Below are 23,924 nucleotides of genomic sequence, written 5' to 3'. Positions count from 1 at the left end.
AACCGAGGTAAGCAGAGTCCCAGGTACTACAAAGACATGAGTGTTTAATCTTGGCCTCTGTGCTAATGTAACTTCTGGCCACTCACATCCTCTTCTTTCTTTCTTTTGAAAATATGGTAATGAAAATAAGAACACTTCCTAGGATTGTCTCTAGCAATAAATCACTGTTTTAAATGATCTTTTCATATGGATTCAGAAACTCTAAGTGGCAAGAAGTGGGTTTTGCTTCTTCCCTCCTCCTTCCCATCCTGAGGGAATGAAAAGACGGGAGAGGAGGCCATGCTCTGACTTTCTCATGAACCTGCTTGCTGAGTGGCTCCTGACTATCAGAGGGATTTCCCTTCCGAAAGAACCATTTTGTGCAGACACACCTTATGGAAATATTTGAGTATAGTTCTAGCATCTGTACACTTTTAGATTTCTGAAAGACAGAAACTACCATTTTATCAAATATCCTTGACTTTGTGGTATGAGAATGCTGACACAGAGACACTAACATAAACTAAGATGAGTTTTAGTTGACTGCTTATGGCAGTGATGGCGAACCTATGACACGCGTGTCAGAGGTGACATGCGAACTCATTTTTTGGTTGATTTTTCTTTGTTAAATGGCATTTAAATATATAAAGTAAATATCAGAAATATAAGTCTTTGTTTTACTATGGTTGCAAATATCAAAAAATTTCTATATGTGGCACGGCACCAGAGCTAAGTTAGGGTTTTTCAAAATGCTGACACGCCGAGCTCAAAAGGTTCGCCATCACTAGCTTATGGCTATGAGAGGGTATATTCAGAGTTTAGAAAGAAAGCTCAGTCTATATGAATGAAGAATTAGATAAGTGTGAATGATTTTAGAAAAATAATGGAAGACATGGAATTAGAATCAAAGCTAAAGGGCTGCAAAGGAAAACTATATCTAGGTTGAATGGAATCTCACCTACCAGAACAGTACATATTGAGTGGTATAGGATTCTAGACACTTGAGCCATTTTTACCCCATAGTCAGTGACAGTCTCTGCTTTAGTGGGTGCTCAACTAAAACTAAGATGACTGGAGACTTTGAATGAACTCTTAAGGAGCATCCAGTCTGTTGATTCTAAGATCTGTATGGCTTCTCATCACAGTGGCCGGCACTCAGCTTCCTGTTCTGTTGATGGAACCAGTCAACTATGGCTATTCCAGAGCTTTGAAAGCATCAGAACCATATACAGCCATGTCCATGTGGTGTCTTCTTTTGTCATTGTGTATATTGGAGACCATGTAGTGTCTACTTCAAGGGATTCGATTATTAAAATGTGGGCAACGTAAACTGGCTGCTGCATGTGGCCAAATCAAATGGCGCCCCGACTTCCCGCTGTGCTGGTGCAGACTGTGGGTCGAGGGTGACAGTGACAGCACATGCCGTGCTGTGCTCAGAGCACGTGGAAATGGGACAAAATGCATTTCCTGGGGCTACAGAGGGCCCGCATTTTTCTGTCTCCTGAACAAAAGGATCTGAGACTAGAAAAAGTAGAAACCCTGGTTTTCTCTTGCTGTCTGCGGTCCGAGATAAGACCATGAAAACAAGGAATGTAAGCACCAGTTTATGGGTAAACTTGAATTTCCATAAGATGGAACCATATGTGCCTCCTGGGAGTGCAGAAAAAAACTGTGCAAATGTGGGCTGGAGTTTACTGATTTGTACTTGGCCCTCGTCTTTTTCTTATCCTCTGGATGTTCCTCTATGACACCCAGGTCACCCCATTGAACTATGCTTGAATGAACATTCACTCTTCATGCAAATTTAAAAAGGGGTGGTAGTGGAAGGGGCTGTGTGAGGATCTACATATTTTTGTCATTTTTAATCCTGTTTTGAGCACTGGTCAAATATGATAATCTTATACATTTCTTAGTCAGTAAAGTGAATTAGTTTACTAAAGCCAAAGATATTTAATTTCACGAAAACTAAGATTGGGTAGTTTGAGGTTGTCAGGAAGAAATTTTCACGATTTCCAGTTCACTCTCATGTGATTACAGAAGAAGATAATGAGCATTTTTCTGTTGCAAAAAAAATTGAGTATGAACATCTACTGTCAGCTATGTTTATAAAATGCCTCGGCCTCTGGAATTGGGAGAGGTGTTATATTAAGGAATTGGCTGCAGCCTGCTCTCTCATTCATCAGGGATCTTCCTCCTGCCTGATTTACACCACAGGCTATAAAAAAACAGGCTGAGCTGATTGGATTTTGTGACACTCCTCTCTTCATTTTTCTTTTTCTGTTCTGTGGATGACATTCATTTCATTTATTTCCACAGAAAAACATCAAGCTATATTTATGCAGTCGTATTTTGAGGTACAGTGAATAACTAAGGGCTCGAAGTAAACAAGAAATTAGTTGGCATGAAATATGAGGCGATCTTTCCTAATTACCACAGCACAGAAGACCTACATGCTGGTGACTGACAGGAAGCGACACGCATAAAGGGCTTAGGCACATAGATCATGAAGTTACAGATTTTTTTTTCTGAAATATTCCTTTGTGACATTATACCTTTTTAATATAGGCTAATGCCAGATTTCTTGTTTTGTTAAGCCTCACCTGAGGATATTTTTTCCATTAATTTTTAGAGAAAATGGAAGCGGAGGAGGAAGGGAGGGAGGAAGAGAGGGAGAGGAAGAGGAAGAGGGAGAGGGAGAGGGAGAGGGGGAGAGAGAGAGAGAGAGAGAGAGAGAGAGAGAGAGAGAGAGAGAGAGAAACATCAATGTATGAGAGACACACATTGATTGGTTGCCTCCTGAAAGCACCCTGACTGGGGCTAGAGTTTGAATCTGCAATTCAGGTGCATGCCCTTGACCAGCAATCAAACCCGCCATCCTTTGGTGCACAGGCCAATGCTCTAACCACTGAGTGACGCTGGCCAGGGCTAATGTTCAGATTGTAACTTACATTTCAATGATGTAAACAGTGATACATATCTCCCCTCCCTACTTTATTTAGGTCCTAATTTCTTCACTATAATCCAGGTTAATCTATGTCTACACAGTATTATTAGCTACCAGGATAGCTTGTCTACAGTCTTTTTGTTAGTGGAAGACTCAATAAACAGGTAATGATTGATTTCTCACTCAGTATGTGCCATGTGAATGATGCAGTTACGGATGCAAAAGAAAACTGAAGTCATGCAGTCATGGCTTGTCCAAACATAATTTAAGATTAATCTTGCTGAGGTACAAGACTAAACTGATGAAATTGTTGTTATTCTAATGTTTTTGATATATGACAATGGTGACTTCATATGATTGAAAGTAGGGATTGTGGATGACAAAACAGTATACGATTAGATACAAGCTTATGGGATGTAAATTGAGAGTTCTACACAGGCTTTGTGTAGATCAGCTATAAGGAGACACAAATTCATTAGGAAATGTTGCATGATGGGTAGTTTAGAAGAGGTGACGAACTGGAACAGCCTTCCAGGCAGGTGGAGCGAATGGGTGGAATAAACCCGCCGTTATAGACTGAGTGGCCAGATTATTATGACCACCCCATCAGTACTTCATTGACACTTCCAAAACTACTGAATATTGGAAACTTCCTAAGCAAATACTCTCAAGGTTTTGTGATTATTATTATTTGCATAACTAATTTACTTCATTGTACTGGTGGGGTGGTCATAGTCATCTGGCCGCTCAGTGTAAAGCTGCTGGCTGGGGATTCGCTGGGCCCAGGCGGGGGAGAATGGCACTGGGAAGGCAGCCAGGCTGTGGTGGCGCTAACCGTAGAGGACCGGTTGCAATGGAAGGAAAGGACGAGAAACACACAGAAGGGAACAAAGTTGCTGACTGTTCAAGCTGGATAGGGTTTCTACGTTCTGAATGTCATCTTTTCTATCACTTACGCACTTCTTCTCTTTCAGGGGTGCCTCTGTTCATGTATTAGACACTATGATAGGGGCTGTGAGTACCAGACATGGTCTCTGACCTCTGGGTGAGGATTGTTAATGAAGAAAATTTTAAGCAGATGTGTTGTGCCTTCCTAAATTGATTGTAAGTTTTAGTCTGATGGGGACCATAGGCTTTATTTTGGCACTACACCTTTCAAAAACTGCAATGGGTTGCCTATATGTGGCAGCCACTATTGATATAAGAAAGAAAAGCCATGGTACAATTCTCAAAGAGGTCCCAACAGTTATAGTAAAACGCTGTAATTGTTACCAGCCAACTGCAGTGAGATTAAGTCTTACATGTTCTCGAAAGTGTTAAAGACTTCAAAGAAGAATGATCTTTTCAGCTGAGGCTTTACGGGACAGACCTGTTTTGGAGGCACACAGTGAAGGGTGCCTCGCTCAGGAGGATGGAACAGCCGGTGCAAAAGCACAGAAGCAAGGACATAGCCACACGACCCAGAACACACACGTGCACGAATCCTGCTGAGTGGAGAGCGGATGGAAGGAAACACAGATTGTACTAATGGGATGGGTAAACCTCTGTGTAATTATGCAGAAGATCTTGGGTGTAGGTTATGATCAAGCATGTTGATTGGGCAAGAAATGTTTGCACTTATATGTTAGGCCCCCTGGAGCAAAATGACTGGGCAGAGGGATTGGAACGGAGGCTATTGCAGAGAAGCTGGAGGCAATGAGGAGAAGAAAGACGGTAGAAAGAGAAGATAGAAAACAAGTCATGGGGAGGTAAAATGGACAGGCAATGGAATTTGGTAGAACATAGGGGATAACATGGAGAGAGACAAGAACCTTGCCTATCTTGGTCATAACTGTCTCTCTACCACCCTGAAGACTGTCTCATCTAGGTTCCCAGGAAGTAGGTGTCAAGTGAGTGAAAGGGAGATTGATATCCAGTGCCTCCTGGGTTTCTGGCCGGAGTAGAACCTTTACGCCAGTCCCAAAGGAGGGACACAGGAGGGGACACCAATGCACGTATTCAGCTGTGAACTGCTGGACATGCGGTGATTTCTAGAAGAATAAACCACAGGACATACAATATAAGGGTGTGGGGGTAGGAAAGGAAGAAGAGATAATGAAGGAAATGCCAAATATGACTGCAGGAGCACAGGAAGAGGATTAGGTTAGGTTACAATCACAAGTCAAGAGAGATTTTCAAGCTGAATTGTTTGAAAGGGTAATTTGTCCAGAGAGTTCAATGAGAAAGTCTGAAAAAATTGGTGAGCAGCTTAGGGAGACTCAGGGAAGAGTATAATCAGTGCTGGGGTATGAAGGTCCCTCGCCTTCTTATGTAGGCATGGCAGAATTAGAGGTTGGCTTACATTTCAAGTTATTATAGAAACTCTGTGGCTTTGTGCATCTTTTAACCTAAGGAAGATAAAGGCAGCATATGGAAAGGTAATTTTAATAGTAACAACCAGTATGCAGATCAGAGATTGATGCTACTAAACAAGAATAACAACTAAAAAAAAAAAAAAAAAAAAAGAGTTAACACCTAGCTCTGGCCGGTTTGCTCACTGGTTAGAGCACCCGCCCGTGCATCAAAGTGTCGTGGGTTCAATTCCCGGAATATACCTGGGTTGCAGTTCATTCCAAGACCCTGACGGGGTGCGTGTGGGAGGCAACCAATTAATGTGTCTCTATCATATCGATGTTTCTCTCTTCCTCCCCCCCTCTTCTTTCCACTCTCTCTAAAAATTCAATAGAAAGAGTGAGGATTAACAATAACAACAACAACAAAAAAATTTAAAAAGAAAAGAATAACTCCTAAATGTGGAGCTATTACCACCATGAAAAACAAACTGATTTGGATCATAGTTTTTTATGTAGAATAGATAATTTCAAATCGTGTGGTTAATATTAATCATTAAGTATTTTAGAGAAATATGTATCTCTTGAATGAATAACTTTGTGATACACAAGTGGACACATCATTCCTACATATTACATTATGGGCAACGGCTACATGTCTTAGTCCATCCCCACACATGGTCTAATTTAGATGGTCCCTAAAGGTTTTGAGAGGGTGCTCTCAAATATTAGTCGTGTAAAAAGTACCAAAGGTACTTGATAACATTCTACTATTTAATTCAAGAGGGCCTGGGAATTAGCCTTTTAACAAACACCCCCACGTGACTCTGATACAGACATGAAGTGGTCCTACTTGGAGAAGCATTGCCTTAAAAATCAGTTTAGTGCTATTTGCATTTTTTTAGCTGGTGTTCTGGCTCCCTCAGGTGGTATAATGTGGAATTGCATGCTTCAGATTTCACTAATTAGAAACTAGAGCTCCACAATTTATCTACCTGTTCATCTTCAGCATGTTTACTTAGCCATGCTGCCAACCTACAAATGCCAAGTGCAGAATTAGCCTTCCTATCCATCCATACAAATAAGATGAGTAGAGAAACCCAGAAAATGTTATATGTGAAATTCCACAATTTAGAAAAATTGTGGCCCAAACATTAGCTATTGTTTTATTTTATTTTTTGAGAATTTTGAGAGTGTTTAGTAGCAGAGTACTGAAGAGTTATTTGGTGCAGTATTTTCATGAACCAAGTGTTGATGCTTTGCTTGGGTTCTCCCTCGGCGAATCGTTCGGGATTTAGAAGATACGCTTTAAAATAAGAAGGGCCCAGCGGGTGTAACGCTCCTTTGAATTTTTTATTTGCTCCTTTTTTTTTTTTGTCATGAAAAGGATATAATTGATAAACATGCTGAATGTGTGAGGATTAAAGGGTGAGGTGTAGGAATTCCTTCTTTCTCCCCTCTTCCCTCTGTGACTTCTGGCAGCCATTCAACAGATTAGTTACTAAAACCACCTGGGGGAAGCTTTGTGGTTGAAATAGTGATAACTGGGACACCGTTTCTATAAAAGAGGAGAACTATCTAGCCAACCACAGCCTGGCACAGAGGGTCCAGGCCCAAAGTGCAGGGCAGGCTATCAGGACTCAGAAGAAGGGGCACTGACCAAAGGAGGTGGGGCAGGTAGCCTCCTGATGGAGAGGATGGCACCTGACCTGGAGCCCCTAATAAAGGCTGTGTTTTAAGTACGCACCTGTGTACAACCGTGCTGCCTATTTACATATCATACAACTATCTGTCCGATGAGAACATTTTTTTTTACAGTTATCTGTACTTATTGTGGTTCTCTTATCCATTCATTCAGTACTGATTATGCGTCAGGCAGTGTGCTAAGTGTGGGCATGTAAAGTCAAATGGGGACAACTTGGTCCGTGTCCACACGGAGCTCCCACTCTCTGGTGGTGACAGGCAAGAAACAGCTACCTAAAATGGATAAAGGAATTATACCTGGAGGTAAGGGCTTGCAGGAAATAAATAGGAAGGTGAGGTAGAGAATAACTTGGGTGGGGTGGGATCACACCTACTTTCGTGAAGGTGGCTGGGAAGGTAGCCTTACTGTGTTCATGGAGTTCCGGGCTATTTTAAGTGCTTTTCATGTACTATGTTAATCCTCACAACTCTACCAGGGAATGTACCATTATTATGCCAAAGTGACAGGTGAGGAAACCGGGGCACAGAGACATTAAGTGACACATAAGTTGTAAGTGGTGGAAACTGGATTTAAGTCTACACTGCCAGGCCCCAGGCCTGCTCTCGCGACCACTCTGATGGCCATTTCCTATCCAGGCAGAGGGAGGAGCACGTGCTAAGTCCCCGAGGTGACTAAGGGCCTGGGAAAGATCTGTGGGGAGGGGCCCGGAGATGGTGGGAGTGGCCTGGTGGAGTTAGAGTGGAGGCGAGGCCCTTCGAGAGCATGGCAAGAAGGTTTGGATCTCATTCTGAGCACAATGGAAAGTCAGGTGGGTTTTAAGCAGGGTTCACATATGATGAGACGCCTTTTAACAAGGTAATTCTTGCCGCAACTTGGAGAATGGATTGCAGGCAGGAAAGGCCATAGGAAGACCAGTTAGGAACAGATTTTGGAGATGGAATGAATAGCACCTCCCATGATCAAGTGCCCCATCCAGTGGAGGAGGTGGGGGCTGGCCCATTATACTTCCCCAGGGGCAGGCTCCTTTCCTGAGGGTGTTACTATGGAAACCAATGTGCAGTGTGAGGAGAGCCGCTGAGGGAGCTGGGAAGAACAGAATGCTATTGGCCCCTGCACCATAGAACTGCCGGTGGTTGGCAGCAAGGTCTCTCTCCAGTGTAATGCGTTCATTTCACAGACGAGGACACTGAGCTCAGACGAGGTAAGTGATTAGTTGCCTAACTAGTTGGTTGTTTACTTGGGAGTAAAATGTGTGTGCTTTTCCTTGACCTTCACAGGTGCACACCTGGTTTCTACTTAGGACAGACAAATTTAACTTACGAGGTGATTTCCCACCAATTCTAGGCCACTGGTGTACTTTGGTACAGGCCGAAAACTTTCTTCATTTAAAAAGATATGTATTTTCATTGATTTCAGAGAGGAAGAGAGAGGGAGAGGTAGAAGCATCAATAATGAGAGAGAATCATTGATCAGCTTCCTCACGCACGCCCCCCACTGGGGATCAAGCCCGAAACCTGGGCATGTGCCCTGATTGGGAATTGAACCGTGACCTCTTGGTTCAAAGGTCAACCCTCAACCACGGAGGCACGCCAGCCCTTTAATTTGAAATAGCTTTCTTTGATGGCAACAATTCCCATTTCCCAACACACGGTCAAAGGCTGTTCTTACAGAGACTTTCCCTTCTCTCCTTCTATGTGACACGATCAGAGGAAAGGACAGCCAATAAGCTCACTTCTCATGTGACCGGGTCACCTTCTCCGCCCTCCTGTTTCCCTGCGGGAATTCTTGCCCTTGATTATAACAGGCAGCCCTGGTGTGAGCAAGGTTGCAGAGAAGGTCAGGGAACTGCTGAACGCCTGGGGCTACAAGGAACATGCTCAGAGCAGAAAACAGGAGGAGGCTGCATCTAAGCAAATGTTTCCTTTATCCACAGCCAATTAGAGTGTCCATGAAGAATCTCCAAAGTTTTCTTAAAGGAGCTAAGCAAGTCCTGGAGGGTTCAATTAATCTTACCATGGCCCTTCTGCCCGGTGAAGAAGATGACGTGGTTTTGCAGTGCCGACCGGTTGTTTGCTAGCTGAAACTTCGAGTGGAATCCGTAATCGAAGCTGATGTCTGGGATCCGCGAATGAGCCGGGAATGAAGTGTATCCGAGGCACCCATGACCCTGAACCTGGGCTGAGTGACATAAATAGCTGTGGGAAAACCCAAACCCAAGTGTTAAAATAAACCTGCGCGTGTACTTGGGGAAGGAGGGTTTGCTGATGCATGTGGCCAGACGGTCTGTGTACTATCACATTCCTTACACTCGAGCGCTCTCAGCATTGAGCCACTAAGCGACTCAACAGGGAATTTCAGAACCAGAACCAAGGAAGTGCGGTGTTTTGGGACCCTGTGTATATACTCTCGCCCCCAAACCCTTTCTACATAATGGAGAATTTGCTTAAAAGAGCAAAACCTTCTATTTTGAAGATTAATTTTAGACACAGAAAAGATCACTGGCAGACAAAGTGTTTACCCAGGTGCTTTGTAAACAAGACTTGGCATCCAAACACTGACTATGACTAAGAGAGGAATTCACAGCTTGGAACAAACTGTGTGTTTCTAATCCTCCCCCTTCATAGTAGCGGAAGCCCTAGGTCAGGGGTAGGAAAGCCAGAAAAATGGAGAGAGAATGTGATCAGTTTCCATAACCATATTGTGAATGATGAGAACTTTCCGTGAAGTGAAAAATCATTGTCTAAAAGAAATGTTCGTCCCTACTGTGCTGAGATGCTTGTTAGGTCACGAAAGCATGGGTTTCCATAGGCCTGAAACTGTAAGGAGAATTCATAGAAACAGGAAGTGGTAGGAAACAGTTCAGCACTGGCTGGTGTGTTCAGTGGTTAGAGCACCGGCCCACACACCCAGGGGCCACAGGGTCAATTCCTGGTCAATGGCATGTACCTGGGTTGCAGGTTCAATCCCCGGCCCTGATCCAGGCATGTACGAGAGGTACCAATTGATGGGTCTCTCTCTCTCATCAATGTTTCTCTCCCTCTCCCTCCTACACCCCCCCCCCCCACACTCTCTCTAAACATCAATGGAAAAAATATGATAGGGTGAGGATTAACAAAACAAACAAATAAACAAAAACACACAAAGAAAACTCAGAAGTTCAGGAGCCAGTGTGGACAAAATAGAATTATATTGAGGGGCGCTATCAGCCAGCCAGCCTCACTTTTCATCCTAATTCTATTTAATCTTGTACCCAAATTTTCTCCTTCATTGCTGTTTCCTTCATAAATAGTCCCGGCTGGTTTTTTTCCCCCCAGGCCAAGAGGACCGCAGGAAACAGGAAGGAGGATTGTGACTCCCACCCCCATCTGTTATGAATGGTGTTCCCAGGTTAAAGGATGTTCCTAGGATCTATTTATATTGGTTCCAGAGTTTGCCAGAGGAAAGGAGAGATTGTTTTGATTACTTTTTATTGCTCACTTCTTCTCAAGAGATGCCTGGCTCTCCTGGGAAGCTGTAAAACTAGAATTTTTACAAGCCTTAAGAAATAGCCTCATTCTGGTACCCAACACTTAAAATAAAAGAGCTTGTTATGTCTGGTTATAACTGTTTATATAGCAAATAATTGTGCTATCCTGGGAAAGATGATGCGAGTTATCAGAGGCTTTTATTTCTGTTTGTTTCACATAACTATTCAAATCGGGTAATTGTGTGGAATAAGTTGAACACTTCATTTTAATATTTAATATTTAATTAAAATCTGATCATTTTATTCTTTGGGAAGTGTGGCCTAAGATAATTTTTTCCCCCTGAAAACTCACAAAAATCTGATGTGGGATTTGGAGACCTATCGCCTTTCACATTTATTTTTTTTTTATCTAGTGGCTTGTGTTCCAGAAATAATGAGCCTCTTCCCATCAGGCCTTCCACTCTCCGTAGTTCAGGGAAGTGAAATGTATTGCAAGTGAAATAAACTAAAAACACTGACACTGTTTTACCATCGGCAACCAAAACAGTAAAAATAGAATTCAATGAAATGTAATAATAAAATAGAGGAATGACTTAAAACATTTCTTCCTGTTCGTAATTTACAACGGAGTCGAAAGGTATCATACAGTTAGGTTATGTCAACAAATATATCACATGTATTTCACCGTCAGACCCTGTGCTAGATGCTGGTGACACAAAGATAACAAAGCACAGATAACTAGTTCCTTGATCCCTACCCTCAAGGAACTAGCGTGTGGCCAATTTATTCAACAGAACTGCCCTGAAAATTGAGGCTTGGCTGCTGAGCGGCACTTCCCCCGACAGATGAAAGGGAAAATCGTTTCAGACGGAAAGAACAGCACGTTCCAAGCCGGGGAGGCCAGAACAACACGTCGTTTACCCAGGAAACGCATGGAGTTTGCAAACTGTAAAGGACAAAAAGGAAGAGAGCAAGCAAATGAAATGAGATCGCCAGACAAGAGTCTAATCATGAAGGGCTTTATATTTTCTCCTCCCCCTCTGGGATGTTGGGCAGTGACCGAAGTGGCCTTTTAGACCTATCACTTGGGTGATGAAAAGTGAAGCTCAGATCACAAGAGAGAGCTGGAGGATTAAGCTCTGGTCAACATGAAAAAGAGGACTTTGATGATATGAAGAAATAGGACCATGAGTTAAGGTTCTACTGAACTGTAAATGTAAGACAATTTATGGGTAACTTGTTAAAAAAAAAAAAGGTAATGGTGTGATATTTATCTGAATAAACAGTGTTATCCCACTTAAGTTTATGACACAATTTTATACTCGTCAAAAGAGGTACAATGTATGTTGAAACTCGAGGATAACAATGCCCACAGGAGTGAATCTGACACTCGCTTGGCATTCCCTAGTCTAAAGCTATGCTGTTCGATGACATTTCAACCTGCCCCATGTGGCCATGGAGCACTTGAACTGTGGTCAGGCCTGACCTAGACAGGTTTAGTATGGAGAAAAGAATGTGAACCATCTTAATAATATTTCATATGCATTAAGTATTGGCTTAAATAGAATATATTATTAAAATAAAGTTCACTTGTTTCTTTTCACCATAAAAAATGTGGCTACTGCTTAGCCGGTGTGGCTCAGTGGTTCAGCGTTGGCCCATGAACCAGGAGGTCACAGTTCCATTCCGGGTCAGGGCACGTGCCTGGGTTTTGGGCCTGATCCCCAGTGGGAGGCATGCAGGAAGCAGCCGATCAATGATTCTTTCCATCATTGATGTTTCCATCTCTTCTCCCTTCCTCTTGTCTCTAAAATCAATAAAATATATTTGAAAAAAAATGTGGCTACTAGAAAACAAATTTACACAGGCAGTTCATATTCTACCTCTACTGAATAGCCCTGTTCAGAAAACCGTGTGTCATCCGGCAGGCAAGTTTTTTTCTCTAAAGCCTTAGTTCTGACCTACGCCAAGGGGCTAAATGGCTTTCCCCACCTCCACATTCCTCTCTGATTAGCTACTCCCTGTTTCTCTGTTCGTCCTTACAGTAACTCTTATTCTAAAGAATATCTGCGGCGACTCTTTCAATTCATTGCCACCCTTTCGCCCTTGATTTCATTTCAATATCTACCTTTCTGTTGATAACTTCTTATGTCAAAGTCACCCGTGACCACCGTCTTTCTAAATTCAATGTCAGTTCTCTGTTTTCATATTCTTCAATGTCTCAGAAGCCATGGACAGGGTTGATTATCTCTTTCTCTCTTTTTTAAAAACAAATATGTTTCATTGATTTTTTTTTTTTTTTGAGAGAGAGGAAGGAGGAGGGATAGAGATAGAAACATCAATGAGAGAGAAACATCCTCGATCGGCTGCCTCCTACATGCCCCCCACAAGGGATCAAGCCCACAACCTTGGCATGCGCCATGACTGGAATGGAACTGGTGGCCTCTTGGTTCCTGGCTCAACGCTCACTTGCTGAACTACACTGGCTGAGCTATCTCTTTCTCTTGAAACGCTTTCTTCACCTGGTTTCCGCAGTACTGCACTCTCCTAGTATTCTTCCTACTTGTCTCCGTCTACCATCACTCTCTGCTTCCTCATACAAACCATCTGTCGGAGGAAGGCCCAGAGTAGTGGTCTTTAACCTTGACTTCCTTCCAGACCTCCAGAGCTCCAGATTCATATACCTAACTATCTATTAGATGCTTGGATATATTTGTATGCCCAATAGGAGTCTGCAACTGAGCATCTACAAGACAGAACTCTTCATTCTCATATATTTATAAGCCTTCTTCCAAACCCAATCCCTTCCCTCGTCTCTCAACCAAATTTCTTCCCCAGTCTTCCCTGTCTTTGTTCAGAACAAAAATTAGTCATCATCCTTAAATTGTTTTTCTGTCTCTGCCACCTTAAACAGTTGACTGGAAAATCCCAAGAATCTCATCTTCAAAATATATCCTAAATTCCACTAACTTCTCACCACCTCCATTAATGCCACCAATGTTCAGTGTTCTATTCTCTCCGGCTTGGACTACTGTATTTGCTTCTTCTCTGGTCTCCTCTGCCACCTTTGTACCTTACAGTCTCTTTTCCATATTCCAGGAATACAGGCTTTGAAATATTAATTGCATGCTAAAAGTTCTCCAGTGGCTTCCCTTGAATTTGGAAATAATTAAAAAAAAAAAAACCCCACACAAAACAACCCTTAGGATAGCCTAAAGATCCTAGTCTCCAAGGTTATTTTATACCCATGTCTTCTTGACCATTCTGTTCCAAACATGTTAACTTCTTTGTGTTTCTCAAACAAATCAAACATACTGCCAGTTCAGGGCTTCTGCTCCTTAAGTTTCGAATGCCTGAAATTTATTCTCCCCCAAAGGTGAGACATGACCTGCGCCCTTATTTCCTTCAAGAGTCTGCCCAAGTGTCCCCTCTTCACAGGGGTCTTCCCTGACCACCTTATCAAGGGATTCATCTGCTTTTACCTTCATCACTCTCTACTTCCTTAATCTGCTTTGCTTACTGCAGCCTAATTACATTAAACCTTATTTATAGTTTCTCTCTCCCTAATTAGATTGCAGGTTCCATCAGGGCAGAGAGCTTGCATTCATGAACCAGAACAAACAACAGTGCTTAGCTCAAGTGGGTATGGAATATATATCCCTCAAGTGGTTAGATGGATAAATATAAAGGGCTTAATATGGTGTTGAAAGATAGTGACAAATATAGTTGTTATTTTTCTGCTATTATTCTTTTTCTAATATCTTAACTATTTGGCACATATATGACTAAGGGAAAAATTGAAGCTACTGAATGAAGTTGGAAAATAGAATTTCTGTACCATTTCCAATAGCAACCATTGCTTGTCCGATTTTTGTTGTTGTTGCATTTTCTACTAAATAATAATATATTTCTGGATTTTTGCAAAGATAGTAGAATCTTAAATCTTCTTGTGTGGGCAAAAATTCAGACAATATATTACATGCTGATACTGAAAATCAAGATGGAGATCCCCAACTTGACAAATCAGTTGTTCTTCATAATTCAGTTATATAAATATAATTAAAATTTCATCAGTTTTAGCCTATAAACATTGTTTCCTCTTCAATATTTGATAATAATAGCTTTGCAACTTATAAGCTAAAAGCACTAAGTGTGTTTCTTAGGGAAATTATTCGTTTTTGACAAAAACTTGTGGCTTTTACATGACAAAACATCTGTAGGATTCCTTACAATCTTGTTTAACATTTTACAATATGGACTTCAAAAAAGTTCCTAAGTTCATTGAGGAATTCTTGAAAATATATAGTGTTTTCAGAATACATAGTTTCATATCAATCTATTTTTAAAAATAAACCATTGCTCTATTTTTATACAAATACAAAAGACAAAAACTGTGGTTGATTTCCACTTGGATTCTGTTTTCTGCATGGTGGTTGTGTGTAACCGCCACAGAGTGGACACCAGGGAGCGCTGAGCTGGTGAAAATGCACTTCAGTTCTTCCTCCTCTGTTATGTATTTTAATGAAGCAAGCAGATGGTGGATGGATTTCCCCCTGGAAACTGCTGATTTGGAAGACTCTGGTATGCCAGTTTTGCAAGCGTGGTGTTCAGCAGCACATAGTACCTCAAAATACACATTTAACTTCGTCAGGAAAATGCCTTTACCCCTAGGCAGATGGATAAATCTGCAAAAATACAAGACCACTGCTTGCCTCTCTAGATTTCTTTTGTAGATTTGAGTATAAACAACTTTCTTCTCTCTTAGTTCTTAACTTCTTAGTAAGATAGCAATAGATTTAGCTCCACATCCTGCACAAATGCAATTAGGTTATAAAAACCATGTACACAATCATTGTTGTTTCTATCTCTGTTGCTGAACAAGCTCCGTGTGGGGTATGCTTCCACACTGTTCAGCATTATCATTTACTCATAAAACAGTGGTAACCGACACGTATGATGTTCATTTAAAGAAACAGAAATGAGTCTCTTCTGAGATGTTACTAAGAGTAATAGGTGATGGTGGCTTGTACAGAAAACATGCACTTACCTATCATTTCTGAACCAGGATGATACTCAACACAATCAAGTTCTCTATTCAAATGGGTATACAATATTTATTTCAGCCACAGGTAAAAACATGAAATAAGTATCACTGATTGATTGCCGATTCCTGCTGATACTAAATCATTCAAACGTTCTATGTAGATATATAGTTCTTACCATTCTCACTTCTTCATCTGTCAGAGAAAGTCAAGAACAAACAGAATTTTACATTAAAATATGAAAATGTAGAGCATCATTATTCTCATCCACCAAGGAAATGGGAAATGATCAGAATTCAAAGTAGCACCTTCTTTTTAGATGCATAATTCTTAGAAGTTAGTGCCATCTTCTGGCTCCTCAAAGTACTGCTTTAAATCTAAACCAGATACTGGCAGGATTTTTACAGTACCATGAAATGTACACATGAATCACATTGTTACATCTGCATTACAGTTTATGGCCTAAACGTTAGGAATGGTAGCCTGTACCATGTATCTATAATTCACATTACATAAACTGTGCAGTTTATACCAGATTAAATATGCTTTGTAGTTTATCGTGATAAAATCCCCAGATATTTCACACATGGAATATTCTAGAACATGTGTTTGGAACACTTTTCTCAGTCCTAACTCATGAGCTTCTTCTTGATAGTGGATTACTACTTAAGAATTTAAGAAATATCAAGGTTGGAGCGGGTCATCATTCAAGTGCTGTGGATATATCTTTTAGCCTTTTAATCTATTATTTTGTAAGCCATGGATTTGTAAATGTATAAATACTCCATGTATTTATATACTCCAGAGTAATAAAAACAATAGCAATTGCAATACCTACTATGTTTCAGTTGCGAGGTACAGTGTCTGAATTACTTTATTTCTAATAGAAACGCCAATGAGACATTCTTATTCTTATACTAGAGGCTCGGTGCACGAAATTCGTGCACTCAGTGCGGGGGGGTGGGGCCCTCAGCCCGGATTGCAAGAGGGCACAGGCCAGGCTGTGGGACCCCACCAGTGCACGATTGGGGCCGGGGAGGGACGTGGGAGGTTGGCCAGCCTGGGAGGGACCACGGGAGGGCTACAGGGTGTGTCTGACCCATCTTGCTCAGTCCCAATTGGTCAGACCCCAGCAGCAAGCTAACTTACCAGTCAGAGCATCTGCCCCCTGGTGGTCAGTGCACATCATAGTGACTGGTCGAACAACTGTCTGGCCCCTGGTGGTCAGTGCACAACATAGAGAGCAGTTGAACAGCCTTAGCATATAATTAGCATATTACGCTTTGATTTGTTGAGTGGCTGACCGGATGACTGGACACTTAGCATATTAGGCTTTTATTATATAGGATTCCTGTTTTATAGATGAAGAAACTAAGGCTCAGAGAGATTAAGTCACAGAGCTAAAAACTGAAAGAGTCAGGATTTCAGTCCAGGTTTATTCGATTCCAAAGCCTGTGTTCTTTCTTTTTTTAAAATATATTTTATTGATTTTACAGATAGGAAGGGAGAGGGATAGAGAGTTAGGAACATTGATGAGAGAGAAACATCGATCAGCTGCCTCCTGCATGGCCCCTACTGGGGATTGACCCTGCAAACAAGGTACATGCTCTTGACCAGAATCAAACCCAAGACCCTTCAGTCCATTGGCCAATGCTCTATCCCCTGAGCTAAACATTTTAGGGCAAGCTGTGCTCTTTCTAATGATGGCTGGAATATTCATGACATTGGCTGATTATGAGTGAAAAATAGTATTTCTAAAATAATATGGTTCAAAAATACAACTAAAAGACAAAACGGACATCATCCAGAACCACAGGAAAGCTGTCTGAGTGGAAATTCTACAACTAGAAGGAAAGAGAAAAGCACACTGAGACTTAGAGGAGGTGCAGAAGTAAAGTGCAGAGGTACGGAGTTCATGTGGAAAGGGCTGGCAACTGAGGACGCGGTTGTCTTTTTCAATTGGGAGGGAGTCTCAAGCTCCCAACTGCTCTGAACTCCAGTTCCAGGTGAGTCTTTGGGGACCCAGACTCATACGGGGAGAAACTGGACTGTCTGGCATTGGTCGGAATTCGAGGGCAGCTTTCTCTCAGAGATGCTTGCAGTGATTACCGGGACACTGAGACGTGCGGCCTCTTAGGGTAGGACTGAGGATCTGCCATAGCTGTTTGCTTTGCTCTGTTGATTCTCTGAGACCCCACCCCACCCAAGCTGTGCACAGAGGCTTTTGCATATGAAAGGCCTGGCCCTTTGCAATCTGAAAATTACCTAACAAACTGCAGCTGGGTAAGAGAGACCCAGAACTTCCAAAAGAAGGCCCAAGGCCCCACAGCAGCTTGCATTGCTTCACAGCTGGGCCTCCTCTGGGCACCTCCAAATCCCAAACAAAGAAGAGGAGTCTGTAGATCTCTCCATAGCTCTGGCTGGGTAGCCTCAGGTAGAGGCTAAATTAGGACCTCCTTAGAGATCCCAGAGCTAGTGTACCCAGTGGTCAGAGTGGGACCATCCAGATTACAACTCCTCAGATCCATAAGGGACACACTCAGGGGGCAGACTCAGTGAGCACCAAAGCCCCACTGAAGCAAGTCTTGCCCCATAAGGGTGTCTCCAGCACAGAAGTTCTCCCACTGTAGACACAACTGATTCTCACAGCTAATTGGCCTGGAGGTCAATTCCTCCCAGCGATACCTACAACAATCAAGGCTTACCTACAACAAGACTGTGTACAAAGCCCACAAAGGGGTGCACCAAGAGTGTTCACCTCAGGTAATTGGGGAGGCTGAGCTATAGAGTTCAAAACCACACTTATAAGGTTTTTCAAGAATTTTCTAGAAACCGCCGATAAATTTAGTGAGACCCTCAAGAAATCTAATGAGACCCTCGAAAATATGAACAAGGACCAACTAGAAATTAAGCATACACTGACTGAAATAAAAAATATTATACAGAGTTCCAACAGCAGACTAGAGGATCACAAGAATGAAGTCAAAGATTTGAAATACGAAGAAGCAAAAATCACCCAACAGGAAAAACAAAAAGAAAAAGGAATCCAAAAATATGAAGATAGTGTAAGGAGCCTCTGGGACAACTTCAAGCGTACCAACATCCAAATTATGGGGGTGCCAGAAGAAGAGAGAGAGCAAGATATTGAAAACCTATTTGAAGAAATAATGACAGAAAACTTCCCCTACCTGGTTAAAGAAATAGATTTACAAGTCCAGGAAGTGTAGAGAACCCCAAACAAAAGGAATCCAAAGAGGACCACACCAAGACACATCATCATTAAAATGCCAAGGGCAAAAGACAAAGAGAGAATCTTAAAAGCAGCAAGAGAAAAACAGTCAGTTACCTACAAGGGAGTACCCATACGACTGTCAGCTGATTCCTCAACAGAAACCATGCAGGCCAGAAGGGAGTGGCAAGAAATATTCAAAGTGATGAATACCAAGAACCTACAACCTAGATTACTTTACCCAGCAAAGCTATCATTCAGAATTGAAGGTCAGATAAAGCGCTTCACAGATAAGAAAAAGCTCAAGGAGTTCATCACCACCAAACCAGTATTATATGAAATGCTGAAAGGTATCCTTTAAGAAGAGGAAGAAGAAGCAGAATGTAAAGATACAAAGTATGAACAACAAATACACATCTATCAGCAAGTGAATCTAAAAATCAAGTGAATAAATAATCTGATGAACAGAATAAACTGGTGAATATAATAGAATCAGGGGCATAGAAAGGGAGTGGACTGACTATTCTCTGGGGGGAAAAGGGTGTGGGGGGTGCGGGAAGAGACTGGACCAAGATCGTACACCTATGGATGAGGAGAGTGCGGGGCGGGGGGGGGGCGGGGGGTAAGGGCAGAGGGTGGGGTGGTAACCGGGTGGAGGGGAGCTATGGGGGCAAAAAAGAGTTACAACTGTAATAATCTTAACAATAAAGATTTAATTAAAAAAATAATAAAATAATATGGTTAAAAAGATTAGTATGTCTTTAAGAGTTTCTAAGTGTTTGAATATTTGGGAACACACACACACACATGTGTACATATATACTCTGGATAAGTAACTGTAATTTTCATTTTTGGTTTTGGTATGGCATAGAAACAGTTTAGAAAATGCAAAAAAATGAAAAAGGACCCAAAATAATAAAGCTGATTTATCAAAGAACCACATGTACTTTGTGAGAGGGAGAAAAGAAAGAATTTGGGAGCTTTAAAATCATACTGGAGTATTATTTTTGAATGGAACAGATCTTGTTATACATAATAGTCCCAAGACTTCATGTACTAATAGTGAGCAGATGCCTACTTCAAATGATGATGAAAACAAAACAATAAGAAATGACTAGAAGATTAAGAGTCAGAGATACAGTATGAAAATAACTATCAGGAAAGATAATGAAATGAAATATTTTATTTGCTATAACATGAAGTATCTGGAATAAAACTTCATTTATTATATTGGTTAACAGTTTCAGGCAACAGAAACCAACTCTGGCTACCGCACGTGGGAAAGGAATTTGTGGGCAGGCAGATAGACTACCTCATAGATTCAGTGGGAAGACGGGAGAACCAGTGCGGGACATAGGCAGAAATAAAATAACCTAGGCAGCTCGAACATAGCCAAGTTCACATTGTGTGAGCAGTGTTGTTAGGATGTAGGCACTGGATCTCTAAAACTGGGGACAGCCATGTGGCCATCTCAGTGACACATAATTTCTAAATATCACTCTGCCTTTGGATAATTTCCTTAGCTTTTAAGTCTTGGAGAAAGCATCTCACTGGCCTATCCTAGGTCATGAATGGGCACATAAATAGAAAGGTGCTGTGTAGCCAAAAACAAGAACAAAAACAAAACATAATACCCAATGAATGTCTCTCACAGATCTTTGGTTGCCCAGTATCAATATGCATCATTTTTCTTGTACTTGTATATTTAACTCAAAACTTCCTTCTATGACAAAGGAGCCAAGGTGGGGAAAGGACAGTTTCTTCAATAAATGGTGGGAAAACTGGACAGCCATATGCAAAAGAATAAAACTGGACCACTATGTTATGCCTCACATAAAAATCAACTCAAAATGGATCAAATGTAAGACTGAACATAAGACTGAACCCATAAAACTCCTAGAAGAAAATGTGGGTCGTGAGCTCCTTGACATTGGTGTTAGGGATGATTTTTTGGAATTGATTCCAAATGCAAAGGCGACCAAAGCAAAAATAAACCAGTGGGACTCTATCAAACTAAAAGCTTTGCACAGCAAGGACATCATCAACAAAATGAACAAGGAATCGACCAAATGGAAAAAAATATTTGCAAATCATATATCTGATAAGGGGTTATTATCCAAAATACACAAAGAACTCATGGATTTCAACAGAAAAAAAAAAAATGAAGAAGCAAATAATTTATTTAAAAACTAGAGACCTGGTTCACGAAATTCATGCACGGCAGGGTTGGGGAGGTGGAGGTGAGGGAGAGCCCTCAGCCCTGCCTGCACCCTCTTGCAATCTGGGACTGCTGGCTCCTAACCACTGGCCTGCCTGCCTGCCTGATTGCCCCTAACCCCTCTGCCTGCCTGCTGATCGGCCCTAACCACTCTGCATGCCTCATCGCCCCTAACCACTTGCTTGCCTGATCACCCCTAAGCACTCTGCCTACCTGCCTGATTGCCCCAGCTGCCTCTGCCTCGGCCCCTGCCACCACAGCTTCGAATGGAAGGACGTCCGGATTGATGTCCGGAAGGTCCTTCGGCTGTCTGGTCTAATTAGCATATTACACTTTTATTATTCTATATGGTCAGGGGATCTGAATAGACATTTCTCCAAAGAGAACATATAGGTAGCTAAAAGGTACATGGAAAGATGCTCAGCATCACTAATCATCAGGGAAATTAAAACCAAAACCACAATGAGATATTACCTGACACCTGTTAGAATAGAATTATCACAAAGACAAGAAATAAAAGGTGTTGGTGAGAAAAAGGAACCCTTGTGCACTGTTGGTGGGAATGTAAATTGGTGCAGACACTATGGAAAACATTATGGAGGGTCTTAAAAAAATTAAAAATAGACCTACCATATGATCCAGAAATTCCACTTGGGTATTTATCCAAAAATATTAACTTGAAAATATATGCACTCTCATGTTCATTATATCATTATTTTCAAAAACCAAGATATGGAAACAACTTAAGTATCCATGGATGAATGGATAAAGGAAGTGTTATATATACACATACAAATACACACACACACACACACACACGGATATATTCAGCAATTAAAAAGGAGATATTGCCATTTGCGACAACATGGATGGGCTTTGAATGCATTATGCTAAGTGATATAAGTCTGACAGAGAAAGACAAATACCATGTGATCTCACTTATATGTGGAAGTAAAACAAAAGTAAACAGAAACAGACTCATAGATACAGAGAACAGATTTGAAGTTGCCAGAGGAGGTGGGGTGAGGGCTCAGTAAAATGGGTAAAGAGGGTCAAAAGATACAAATTAGTCATGGGGATGTAATGTAGAGCATGGTGACTATAGTTGGTAATATTATATTGCATATTTGAAAGTTGCTAAAAGGGTAGAACTTAAAAGTTCTCAGCACAAGGAAAAATGCTGTAATTATGTATGCTGTTAACTAAATTATTGTGGTAATCATTTCATAATATGTAAAAATATGGAATCACTATGTTGTATACCTGAAACTAATATAATGTTACATGTCAATTATACCTCAATAACAAAAACAAAACAAAATATAAACTTCCTTCTATTAACAATACTCTATAATATAAAAAAGTTACACTCTTGTCTAAAATGGAGTTTTCTTAAAGTCTTTTTTTTTAAATTGCTCTTTGTTCCAAGTCCAAGAGCTCTGCGTAGTGGCCATTCATCCTCCCTCTGTTGTGATTCTGTCCTGTTACGGACTAATTCGTAACATTCACTAAACTCAAGTGCTTTACATAGCGACCAGGCTGCAAATGACAACTGCAGTGAGAGGGAAGTATGTGTAATTTTCCTTGTGGTTTGCTGCCCAAGATAGTCCACAAGAGGTGGCTCAGAGGAAGGAACTTGATATAGGGAACTAATTATAAAGAGGGAACAGGAAAGACAAACGGGGGATAGTGAGGCCACCCAGAGACTAGCAACAGCTGAACAGCTGAAAGCATCCATCAACTGCTGAGGTTGTAAAAGCCCAAGAGCCAGATCACCTGGAGGGAGCTGGGCCCATGAGGAGGGCCACTCATCAGATCAGGGGACCTGGAGCCAATGGTAGACACAGTTACTGATAGACAGGCAACAAGAAACATTCTGGCTTCTCTCTTCCTCCTTCCCCCCAGGCTCCTGGCAGGGGAAAATGTAGTTTCCATATTTGAGACTTGGATCTCAGAGCAAAAGGGCAAATGATTAGCACACATTACAAAGAAGGCAACCATGGGGCTACAGCCCTGATTTCCAGATCTGGCCAAAAAGCCACTTCTGATATAACCTTCCTCCTGGAATGCTCTCCTCTTTCATGTAGGGCAGCGGTTCTCAACCTGTGGGTCGCGACACCTTTGGGGGTCGAATGACCCTTTCACAGGGGTTGCCTAAGACCATCGGAAAACACATGTATAATTACATATTGTTTTTGTGATTAATCACTATGCCTTAATTATGTTCAATTTGTAACAATGAAATTGGGGGTTACCACAACATGAGGAACTGTATTAAAAGGTCGCGGCATTAGGAAGGTTGAGAACCACTAATGTAGGGGAAGCAAACTTAAATTGTTCCTTCCATGACCTTATTTTCAGGTGGCCCTGCTGCTGCTGAGATTCTGTTGTGGTGATGTGAGCCTTCATTCCTGAGGGCCCTGGCCACGGTGGGCCTGAGATCTAGGCCTTCATGAGGTGTTAACACTAGATGTGTGAGGCAGTACCCCAGAGCAGTCTTTTGTGTGGTTGCGAGTGCCTGTGTAAGTGTGGGTACACCTGCATTCCGAGCCCATTTAGTGGAGCCCATTGCCCCTCTTCAGAGCAATGTTCCTAATTAATTAAGTTAAAATTCATAGTTATAAAATAAACCAACTTTTTGGAAATATAGCTAATAAAATATAACAAATTTGTAATAAAGTGAAATTATGCTTCTTTTGTAATGCATTTAAATAGAGAGATCTAGCAGCAGGTATAATAAGTAGGGCAATTTCAAGTTGTGAGGAACACAAAAATATTTTCAGGTGGTGTATAAGAATTGTAATGTGCATAAGTGGATCTGATTTCTCTTGGTGACAGAGTCACGGGTCCTGCCAATACTACTGTGGTTTGCTGCTGGCGTTCATAATTAATAATTTGTTAAATTTCTGTTGGAGGTGGAGAAAAGATGTAATTATTTTTTTTCTCAGCCACATTCACACTTCCTTTGACCTCGAGAATTACCTGAGTGCTGCCAGAACCATCCTCACCTT

General features: G+C 41.5%; 1 protein-coding gene across 1 annotated transcript in view; it reads right to left on the bottom strand.

The window, feature by feature from the left end:
• EYS (eyes shut homolog) overlaps nt 1-23,924 on the bottom strand; it is a 1,266,634-nt gene that overhangs the window by 64,789 nt on the left and 1,177,921 nt on the right. The window contains 2 exon segments of the mRNA XM_059702239.1: nt 8,972-9,127; nt 9,130-9,153. Of these exon segments, the coding sequence (XP_059558222.1) occupies nt 8,972-9,127; nt 9,130-9,153 (180 nt within the window).

This window comes from Myotis daubentonii, chromosome 6, assembly GCF_963259705.1.
Source record: "Myotis daubentonii chromosome 6, mMyoDau2.1, whole genome shotgun sequence".
Lineage (NCBI taxonomy): Eukaryota > Metazoa > Chordata > Mammalia > Chiroptera > Vespertilionidae > Myotis > Myotis daubentonii.
The sequence above is the reverse complement of the archived record's forward strand: the minus strand, read 5'-3'. Positions and strand labels throughout refer to the sequence as shown.